The sequence below is a fragment of the Suricata suricatta genome, chromosome 16 (genome assembly GCF_006229205.1).
Source record: "Suricata suricatta isolate VVHF042 chromosome 16, meerkat_22Aug2017_6uvM2_HiC, whole genome shotgun sequence".
Taxonomy (NCBI): Eukaryota; Metazoa; Chordata; class Mammalia; order Carnivora; family Herpestidae; genus Suricata; species Suricata suricatta.
The window spans coordinates 55705239-55716639 of record NC_043715.1 but is presented as its reverse complement, the minus strand read 5'-3'; the positions used below and the strand labels follow the sequence as shown (position 1 = coordinate 55716639).

The 11401-nt window shown below is 54.0% G+C and overlaps 1 protein-coding gene across 1 annotated transcript in view; it reads right to left on the bottom strand.

Annotated features, from left to right (window-relative positions):
• Positions 1-11367, bottom strand: part of CACNG8 (calcium voltage-gated channel auxiliary subunit gamma 8) — a gene marked incomplete at its 5' end in the record, with an annotated part of 17358 nt that extends 5991 nt beyond the window's left edge. Inside the window, 4 exons of the mRNA XM_029924386.1 lie at positions 4-446; positions 2062-2202; positions 3274-3357; positions 11019-11367. Of these exons, the coding sequence (XP_029780246.1) occupies positions 4-446; positions 2062-2202; positions 3274-3357; positions 11019-11367 (1017 nt within the window). The remainder of the gene's footprint in view (positions 1-3; positions 447-2061; positions 2203-3273; positions 3358-11018) is intronic.
• Positions 11368-11401: the final 34 nt, after the last annotated feature.

Below are 11401 nucleotides of genomic sequence, written 5' to 3'. Positions count from 1 at the left end.
CACGCTGCCCTTGGACGGGTCGCGGCTGAGCGTGTACATGGAGATGTCCGTGGAAGCGAAGCCCGGGCCCCCGGCGCCGCCGGGAGACGCGTCCCGCGACGGCGACGGCTCGCTGGAGCGGGAGCTAGAGCGGGAGCGGCGGCGGTAGCGGAAGCGGTAACTGGGCAGACGGAGGATGGCCGAGGGGCCGCTCCCGCCACTGCCGCCTGCGCCCCCGCCGGCCTTGAGCAGGTCCGAGCGAGACTGGCAGTGCGCCTCGCGGCTACGCTCGATGTAGATGTTGACGGCCAGCACGCCGATCACCTCGGCCAGGATGAACGACAGCCCGCCGAAGTAGAAGGACCAGCCGTAAGAGTAGTGGTTCTTCTTCTCCTCGTCCCGCTTCGGGCCCGGCTCGCCCGCGTTGGCCGATATGTACACGATCACGCCGATGATGTTGCTCAGGCCTGGGCGGGGACGGTCAGACGGGAGCCTGGAGGCCACTACCGGCCCCGCCCCCGCCCCGCCCCCCCAGTCCCAGCCCGGCCCCAGGAGTCCTAAACTCTCCCAAGGCTGGCCCAGGCCCCGCCCCGTGCTCGTCTAAGCCCCACCCCCGGACTGTGTAGGCCCCGCCCCAGATAGTCCCTACCCTATCCCACGTGTCCTAATCTCCTCCCAAGCTGGCACACACCCCGCCCTGGCGGGCCTAAGTCTCACCCCCGGAGAGTGTAGGCCCCGCCCCAGTCGGTCTAAGCTCCACCCCCTAACGGTGTAGCCCCGCCCCCAACGCCTCCGCATGTAATCCAGGCCCTGCCCCAAGACAGCCTAGTCTGGACCACACACCAGTCCCACGGTCCTGGGCGGTTCTGGTCCGGGCTGGCCCAAGTCCGGTCACAGATGGTCTAAACTCTTCCCCAATTAACCTAGGGCCCATCCCTAGATGGCCGAACTCTCAGCTAGTCCAGGCCCCACCTCCACTGATCTGGTCTACACCTGGCCCCAGCTGGTCTAGAGCCGGCTCAGTCTGGTCTAAACCCTGCCCGTGATGAGGTGATCCCGGCCTGTGTTTCCAGGCCCTACCCTGACTGGTCTAACTCTACCCTTAACGTTATAAACCTGGATTTTCTCTTCGGCCCTATGCTCGTTTAAACTCTGTTAATGAGGTAGTTCTGCCCTGATTCTCTAGGCCTGGTACCTTGCTGATGTAAGCTCTCCTTTCCAATATATCAACCCAGACTGATTATCTAGTCTAGGCCCTCCCCATGCTGGTCAAAAATTTGTCCTTACTAGAGCAGGTTCACACCCCCCCCACCACCCGGCCACCTTAAGCTTGCCTCCAACTTGTCAACCCCGCCCCATGCAGGAACAGACTGGCCACAGATCTTGACCCACCCACAAAGCACGCCCTGCTCTTTATGCTAAATCCTACCGCTTCTCCGGATTCTGCCCCCTGGAATTTCCCAGCACTACTCATTTCAGGAGAAAAGCGGGGGAGGGAGCCTCACTCCAAGTTGGTCTGGATGGTTTTCCAGTACTACAGCCTCTTCTTGGATCCACCAAAATCTACGAGGCCCCTCCCCCTAAGGCAGGGTCCTCCCCCTCCATCCGCAGCCAATCACGTTCTTCCGGTCCCACTAAATCCTCGGCTGCCAGCCCCGCCCATCATCTCCAAGACCCCACCCCCTCACCAAGCCCCACCCCTCTCGTCTCAGTAACCGCGCGGGCTTTGGAACCTAAATTGCCCGCAACCCGATTACGCGCTAGACACCTGTTGGTGCTGGGTTGTTCTCTCCCAGCTTCCACACCCCGAAGACGGCGCTAAGGCGACACCTACCTTGCCCAGCGGGTGGCGATGGAGCTTAGGAAGAGCCTACGGAGGCTCTAGGCCCCCGCATGGCGCCTGGGGCAGGGTGGCTTCGCAAACGCCCAGGCACGCATAACACACACACACACACGCGCGCGCGCGCGCACACACCCAATACACACAGACGCACACACTTCACCCAATACACATAGACGCACACACTTGCGCGCGCACAGGTGGACCGCTCCAGCCGGCCGCCCCCTCCCTCTGCCTCTCACCTGCTGCCACGAACAGGATCCCTGCGCCCAGAATGATGTTCCTCTTGGATTTGTAGACCCGGGAGGCCGCCACGCACACACCCCCGAGCAGCAGCAGGATGGCGCTGAGGATGGGGAAGATGCTGGAGGCCCGGACGACTCCTGCGAGGGAGAGGAGGGGAGGGGAGAGGGAGGGGAGCCAGGGCGTCAGATGCGGCCCTGTGCGCCCCTCGCCAGCTTTCGACTCCGCTTCTCTCGCTGGAATCCTCCCATTCTCCCTCTCTACCTGTGTTTTGGTTATTTCGTTTTTTGTTTCATTCTCTCTCCCCTTTAAAATTTCTCTATTTCTCGGTCTCATCTCCTCTCCCGCCTTTTTCTTCGTCCTTTTCTTTCTCCCTCGGGCTAATCTTTCTCTCTCCTGGCATATTTTTTTCCTTTTTATTTCTCAAAATCACTCTCCCTCTCTCTTCTTCTCTAAACTTCTCTGTGACTCCTCTCTTTCTCTCTTTGTCTTCCTCCTCTGCATATTCCTTTCCTTACTCCAGATCTATCAAATCTCTTAATATCTTACCCACCACCCTTTTCTGCCTGACTTCATTTATCTTTGGTTTCCCCTCTTTTCCTCCCCTTTTATGCCACCCCCATCCTTCTGCTTGTCTCCATCTATTGCTCTGGGCTTCGCTTGTGTGTGTGTCTGTCTTGTCTTTCTCTCTGCAGTCTTTTCCACCCACTCTCCAAACCCCAGCAAACGGATTTTGCGATGTCTGAGCCGGCTGAGGCCGCAGCCAATCATAATTCAGGATTTGCCGCGTTCTCGGCGTAGCTACCAATCGTATCACCCGCTTCCCCTGCCAGCTCGAGAGTGGCCAGTCCGCACCGCAGATTGCCTCACAGCCCAGAGAGCACTGGCCAACCCTAGCCCAGAAACCGACAGCCAGTTACAGAGCAGTGTTGCCAAGAGTGCCGGGCAGGAAGGCAGCCAATCGCCTCCAGGGATCCCCCCTCAGCCCGCCCCAAGGTGAGAGGAGGGGGCGGGAGAGGGATCACTGAGCCAATGGGGAGCCAGAGGATCTCAGTATCTGGATTCGGATTGGCTGGCAAGTTCATCTCCGCGTGTCGATTTAAGGGTCTCTCCCTAGCCCCCTCTCCGCTCTCTAGCCCCTCCCTCCCAGTCCCATCGCCCCCCCCCCCCGCCCCCCCAACGCACACACTCTGACCCAGACCCCCACGTACGGAGCAGATACTCCGCGCTGTCATGGTCGTAGTCCGTGTCCTCCGGGAAATGGTTGATCTTCACGCAGACACCTCTTTTCAACCCTGGAGGGGGATGGGGGTGATGGTGGGGGGGGGACTTAAGAGTTGGGGGAACCCCCTGTGAAAGACGACCCCCTCCTTCTCCAAACCCCTTCTCCCTCTGGGTCTATTGGGAGACAGGACATCCTGGCTCCTGAGCCTCTCAGCATCTGGGACAAACTTTCAACTTCTCTGGCCTCGAAAAAAAGAAAAAGAAAGAAAAAAAAGAAAAGAAAGAGAAAAACCCATGCAATGCTCACTAAAAGGCCACAAGGACCTTTGCCCTGTAACCCGGGCTAGGACAATCTACCTCTCTGGCCTTCTGCCTCCCCTTCTATATGAAAGAAGGCGCTTGTTTCAGCAATGTTAATGTGCTTTTCAACTCTGTACTTGACCGGTCTGAAAATGCGTGGGAAAACCAAAGAGGGCGCAGAAGGTGAGGACTACATTTCCCATGAGGCCCTATGAAGACTTAAGTCCAATTGGGAGAGCGCAGCCCCAGAGGATCATGGGAGTTGTAGTCTCTTCAGTTCTGACTCTAGGGAGAGGGATTCCGAGTCTCTTACCTGGAATCCTCTGGAAGGAGATCAAGTGGCTGGAGCAAGTAGAGGCACGAGAGGAGATATGCCTCTAGGCGTCATGCAGTCTCACCCCCTTCTTCCATCCCAGAATCCTCATCCTCACACCCTTTGGGAACCCACCTTTGGGGATGGTTCCTATTCTACCTCTAGCACACAGCTGGATATTAATATGTAAGTATAAATATAAATACACTTAGTTTCCTCGATTCTCCAGGCTCCTTCCAACCTCCAGGCCTTTGCCCATGCTGTGGATTCCATTCACATTCTTCACTGATGAAAAACTTACCCTGCAAGTGGGCAGCTCACAGGGTACCTGCTTGAGGAAGCTCTCCCTGTGGGCACGCATGCACATGTACACCAAAGTTGGATCAGTGTCCCCCTCCAGGGTAGGACAGCGCCCTGTGGCACCCCCCTTTTCTTTGGGCATGCCTAGGATTCATTTATGAGTTTCTTCTTCCCAGCAAGCTGGGAGTTCCTGCAGGGGGAAGGCATGGGGTCTGATTCCTTGCATGTCCCTAGCATTGCCTGGTACAAAGGAGACCTCAAGAAATGGGTTTTGAGTGAATGAATGAAATTATGAATGAATATAGGGATAGCAGAAGGGGAGCCTGGAGGGAGAAGATGACTGGGAAAGGCATGGAGATAAAGGAAAGGATTAGGAAGAAGGAATACAAGGCAGTGAGTAATTCCACTAACTGCTAACATTTGCTAAGTGCTTCCTAGGTGGATTAACTCATCCGGAGCTCCCAAGAGTCCTATGAAATAGATAATGTTATTGGTGCTGGGCAGTGGCCAAACGTTGGGAATTAGAGTCACACAGAGTGATCACGAAACCCAACTCCATCGTGTCCTTATTCTATGACCTTGTTGGTGTCATTTAGACCCATTGGCTTCAATCCTTTCACCTCTAAAGAGGGGATAATAGGACTTAGTTATGGGGTTGTTGTAAGGAACGAATCCAGGTAAAGAGATTTAGCACTTTGCATAGAACATGATTAGGTGCTCAGTTGATATCAGTCGATATACTGATTGTCCAGATGAGGAAGCAGAGACACAGAAAGGATTTACCAATTCACAGCTGATGGGGGTGGAGTGGGAGGTTGGAAGCAGAATTAAAACACACAGCAGTTTGCCCTATGAATATAAGGCTATGGGCTGTTCACCATTGTATCCCCAGCATCTAGAACAATGCCTAGCACTTAGTAGGTGCTTAATAAATATTTTTATGAAAGAATGATTGAATGGGCCAAGCACATGAAAAGATGCTCCACATCACTTATCACCAGGGGAATGCAAATCAAAATCACAGTGAGTTACCATATCATACCCCTTAGGATGGTTACGGTTTAAAAAAAAAAAAAGCAAAACAGAAAATAACAAGCGTTGGTGAGGATGTTGAGAAATTGGAAGCCTTGTGCACTGTTGGAGAGGATGTAAAATGTTGCAGCTGCTGCAGAAGATAGTGTGGAGATTCCTCACAAAATTAAAACCCGCATTACTATATGACCCAGCAATTGCACTTCTGCGGGGTAGACTCAAGAGAATTACAAAGCAGGGTCTCTAAGAAATATGTGCACACCCATATTCACAGCAGCCAAAAACAACCGTGTCCACTGATGAATAATGGATACACAGAATGTGATCTCTATGTACAATGGAATATGATTCAGCCTTTAAAAATAAGGGAACTCTGACATGTGTTGCAACATGGATGGACCTTGAGGACATTATGCTAAGTGAGAAAATCCAGTCACAAAAACACAAATATTTGTATGATTCTACTTATGAGAGGTCCCTAGGAGAGTCAAGTTCACAGAGGCAGAAGGTAGGGTGGTGGGTGCCAGGGGCTAGTAGAAGAGAAATGGGGAGTTCTTTAATGGGAACGGTTTCATTTTGCAAGAAGGAAAGAGTTCTGGAGAATGGGTGAACAGCCATGTGAGTGTACTTAACATTATTGTCCTGTATACCTAAAAACAGTTACGAGGAGACATTTAATGTCATGTTTTGCTATGTTGTATTTTACCACAATTGTTTTAAAAAGGAATGAATGCTTGATTGATTATATACCTCTCAAGTGCAAACTCTTATCCATCAGCGCATCCACTATTGTGTGGTAGGTAAGGCTGTGGGTTCAAGTTCTCTCCTTTTCTTGAATGGGATCACATCACTTCTCTCAAAACATGAATCATAATTAATTAACTAATCATAGACCCTCCCAACAGACGAGTGACGACAGCAGTAATGATAACTAGTAGTTACTGAGGGATAACCACACACCAGGCACTTGTCCAAGCAGCTGCCAGGCATTGATGCACTCGATAATTATGACTAACCGTAGGGGTACTGGGCAATAATGATACCCCGCTTTACAGATGAGAAGACTGAGGCATAGAGCAGAAGAAGTTGCTCTGTCCCATGAAGATGGTAAGTCATGGGGAGGAGACTAAGTGCCGCTGAACTTGAGGGGCAAGCGTGTTTAAGGCAGTGGAGCCTGGTGGCTGCGGTGGCCAGGAGCATGGGCTCTGGACTCACATTCCCTGGACGGCCACTTCCCAACTGCGTGGCTTTTGGGGACTTGCATGCCCCTAAGTCTCAGCTTCCTCATTTGGAAAACGAAATCAACGGTATGACCTCATAGGGTCTGAAAAGAGCTCAATGAAATACAGAGTCAAGTGCAGAATACAAGGGGCTATGCAGCACTCATCCGTGTATTATCTGACCTGATGGGGCTGAGCCAGGAGGCTTCATGGGCACCGATGGCAGTGATGTGTCCCTGGTCCCCCCAGAGCCTCCCAGCACAGACCTGGGTAGTAGGGGCTATGAAAGGCAGGGTGCTGCACTGAGGGCGCGTGGGGATGTGGGTTCCGGCCTGCTCTGACCCTCACATGGAGGGTGGCCAGGTGGCTGACTCACTTCCCTTTCTGGCCATCCACTTCCTCCTCGGACAAACCTGAGTGATAATAATACCTCCCCCCTGGGCACAATTAGGAGGATTCGGTGAGATAAGAGGCTTCAGATAACCCGCTCAAGTTAACGTAGCTGTGGGTCCATCGGGTCCTGACAGGTGGCCCTTGGGCACTGGAAATGTGGCAACTGAGATGACGTGTGAGCATAAAATACGCACTGGATTTCAGACTTGGTATGAAAAAAACATAATATTCCATCAATGATATTTTATGTTGCTTACATATTAAAATGATAATATTTTGGCTATGCTCGCTTAAATAAAAGATATATTGATCTTTATATTGATTTATTATATTTCATAAATTCTATTTATTAAATTATATTCATTGAACGTTCTCCCTTTTCCTGGTTTGAATGTAGCTCCTAGAAAAATTTAAATCATATGTGCATTTCTGTTGGGCAGTGCCAGGTCAGAGGCTGGGGTTTCTGGGTTATCAAGGAAGGAGGAGGGACTCGGGGCAGTCACCTGAATTCTGAATAATAATAATAATTAGAAGAACAACAACAACAACAACAACAGGAAATGACCGAATCTAGCCCTTCCTCTGTGTGCCTGCTGGCCTTTTAAATGCTTTGCAATGGTAGCGCACTGCAGCCATCTGAAATCCCTGGGGGCTGGGGGAGGGAGGCTGCTCCAATTCCCATTTCACAGATGATGGAAAGGAAGTACAGAAAGGTTAAATATGTGGCCTGAGGTCACTCTGCTGTGCACGGCAGACAGGAGGCAAACGCAATCAGCCATGTCCTAAAGTCTGAGTCTCAGTCACGCCATCTACCGCATCTGTCGGGGAGACTCATGGGGACGTGGGGATGAGACCCCAAAATCCCCGGGGGGAAGACCGCGCCTGCAGGAGGCAGTAGCTCAGGGGGTGGGTGTCTACATGCCTGGGTCCCTCGTGGGCCGGAGGCTGGAGGATGCATTGCTCTGTTCTCCTAGGAAATAAACCAGACCTGGATTCAAATCCAGACTTGACTGTATATTGGTTGCGTGACCTTGGGAAAGTCACTTCGCTTTATCGGAGCCTTAGGTGCCATTTCTCGAAGGTGGAGAGAATAGGAGTCCATATGACACAGGGTTATTGCGGGGTTCCAGTGACCAATGAACAAAAATTACAGCCTTCATTTACACCTTCCTTAAGGCACTTCCTTTGGTTCCCAGGACGCCCACTTACCTCATCTTCCCCAAACTTCCGTGGTCACCGCTTTCTAAGCTCCTTCTCCTGGCTCCTCTGATCTCTTCTAATAATGGACCAGCTCGGGCTGCAGCCCTTGAGTTAACTGCTGTTTCTTTCCCCGTTCTCTAGGTGACCTCATCCATCCATATGCAATGAACCCCCTGATTTATATCTCCAGCCCAGACTGTCCCCTGAACTCTGGGCTCGTCTGTCATGTCGCTAACGGCCTAGACCAGGGGTCAGCAAACTACAACCTATGGGCCAAATCCAGAGAAAGAATGAGTTTTATGCTTTCTAAGTGCTTGAAAAAAAAAAAGCATATCAAAGGAGTATATTTTGTGGCACGTGAGAAAGATACGAAATTCAGATGCCGGTGTCCACACAGGAGTTTAACTGGGACACAGCTTCGCTCATTCACTCGTGAGTGGGTGTGACAGGGACCGGAGGGCCCACAGAGCTAAGCTACCAACTGCATGGCCTTTCTCTATGCTCGCCCCTTTCCCAGGTGATATCTCTGGTAGGCACCCTAACATCAGCATGGCCACTACTGAGCTCACGATAAATTAGACCAGAGAAAATAAAATAAACAAAACCCCCACCATTACACCTGCTGGATGCCCCCTCCCCCTTCTCAGTCTCCCACAGCCTTGGGAGCAGTGACTCTCAACTAGGGGTGAATTTGTTCCTAGACCAGAGGCAGTTGACAATTTGGGTTGTCACGACTTGGGGACTGCTTCTGGCATGGGGAAGGTGGAGGCCAGCATGCCGCTACGCAGGACAGCCCCCACAACACGGAACGATGGACGCCAAAGTGTCACCAGCGCTGAGGCTGGGAGATGCTGTTTTCGAGACACCCCAACTCCTCTCTCTCTCTCACATCCCACAGCCACCCTGCCGCCGCTGTGGTTTGGGGACATGCTCTGAATTCAAATCAAATTCTCCAACTCCACAGCTCCCCCTCCAGACAAGCCACCTGCTGTCCCCCCTTGCCCGCCTGCTCCCCTTTTGTCTCTCAGTGTAAGTCAGCTCTTGTCACTCCTCTGCTCCAGAACCCCAGTCCCAGGACCTAGAATGCGAGAGATCAGGGTCTGTGCTCCGTTTGATGGCCACATCACAACCCCCTCACCTTGCCAGCGCCCACACACACAGGCTCCCACCTCAGGGCCTTTGCACTGGCTGTGTCCTTCCTCCAGAGAGCCACGTGGCTCCATCTCTCACTTCCTTAGACCTCCACTCCGAGGTCACCTGCTGGGGGAAGCCCAACCTAGTCTCCTCACCTGCAACTTCACATACGTGTCCTAACGCGTTCCTTCCGCTCTCCCGTCCCCCTAAGCACTTAGTTTCATCTGACACCCTCAAAGTTTTACGTATTTCTCTTTCTGATTATTTGTCTGGCCCTCTGGAATATAACACATACAAAACAAGGGGTCTTTTGTGGATCACTGCTGGAGCCCCAGAATCAAGAACAGTGCCTGGCACGTAGTATAAACTCAATAAATTCGGGTTGTTGGAGGGTGAATGAATGAATGAATGAATGGTATTCTTACTATATGCCATACACTGCCCTGGGGGTTGCAAGATGCCAACCTGCACATGTAGCTGTGCCCGGTGTGTGGCCAGAGCAGTGAATGGACGTGGACTCCAATGCCCACAGGAGGAGGGCAGTACCGTGATGAGAGAATGGAGGGCTGCGAGGTGATGGGGAGCAGGGACGACTGTGGGGATGCGGAGACTGCACACCTGATGTGAAGGAGCAGGTGCTGCTTGGATGAGCCGATCGTGGCCCCTGCAGGGTGAGGCCCTGTGCCGTCAGAACTTCCACTAGTTCAAAAGAACCCGGAAATGAGATTTCCAATGTGAAGTCTCCCTATTTTTAAATGTTGGCAACTGACTCAGATTTGGGCTTCAGTTTCAAATGAGTGGCGCACCAGACAAAGCGTATCTGCACATCCCGTCCCTTAGACTTGAGTTCTCTCGGCTCTGCCCCCAATCACAGCTGGGCGACCTTAGGCAAGTGGCTTAACCTCTCTGAGCCTCGGTCTCCTCATCCCCTGACAGGAGGGTGCACCTGCCTCGCAGGATTAAACTACAGACAACTGCTCGACACTCCTTGCTCACGCAGAGTGCTCCCTCGACAAAAGAGAGGAGGAAAAGATGGGAAAAGAGAGGGTTGAAAAAGTGGAAGCATCTGTCTCATCGTTTTGGAGCCGGAGAAGGGGCCTGGGGTTGGTTAGTTGCAGAGGAGAACTGTGGGGCCCGGGGAGGTGGACAGAGAGCGACCACATAGGGCACAGAGGCATGGTGGGGCTTGGTGGGCCCGGGCCCCAGGTCTCCGCCTCCAGCCCAGCGCCTCTGTGCCCTGCAAGGCTGAGTGGGAGGGAGAGGGCAGCAGAGGGCAGGGGAGGGGAGGCAGGGGGCCAGAGCAGGGAGAGAAGGGCCCAAAGACAGAGCAGAGATGGAGACTAGAGGACTCCGTGGCCTCGGAGGAAGAGGAAGCCCTTACGGCGGAGTTAGGCAGGGCGGTGTGGAGAACACCGGAGGCCCAGGGGGCCAGGATGGGAGGCTGGCGGACATCCTAATGGGGAGAGGCAGGCAGGACTGGAGTTTACAGGAGGAAAGAGAGCGGAGGGTCAGGAGCTCTGACCTCATGGCACACGACTGGCCAGCACGGCTGGGGGACAGCGGAGGAAGAAGGCGGGGTGTGGGGAGAGGTGCAGGGGCACCTGGAGGAGGGTGTGGGAGGAGGAAGGTGAGAGGGGACTCGGAGGAGGTGATACTGCCCAGAAGAAGGAGGGAAGCCCCACAGAGCAGGTGGGAGGCAAGCGAGAAGGAATCGCGGAGGGCACCGCGGAGGAGGAAGGGGACGGGGCGGGAAGTCAGGGGCGCCCACGCGCAGGGGCGAGGCGCGCCAAGTCCGGAGGAGGGGAGGCGGGGCACGAGGCAGGGCCCCCCCGCACCCTACCTTCCAGGCAGCAGATCCTCCAGAGCCCCGAGTGGGTGAGGCCGCCGGGGTCCTTCTTCTCGGCGGGGCCGCCGCCGCGGGGGGCCGGCGCGTCGTCGCCGGCCGTGAGGTTGGTGGTGTTGCAGATGAAGGCGCGCGTGTACAGCCAGTAGTCGGTGCTGATGGCGATGGTCATGAGGCCGAAGGCCGCGAAGGCGCCCACCGTGGTCAGCAGCACCTGCACCCCCTTCTCGCACCAGAGGCCCCTCTCCTCGTTCCAGCGCTTCAGCGACTCCAGTTTGACCGCGGGCAGCCGGGGGGCCGGGGGCCACCACCGGGGCAGCGGGGGCGGGGCCGTGCCGGCGGCGGGGCGGGGGCACAGCGCAGGCGGAAGTGGGGGCCCG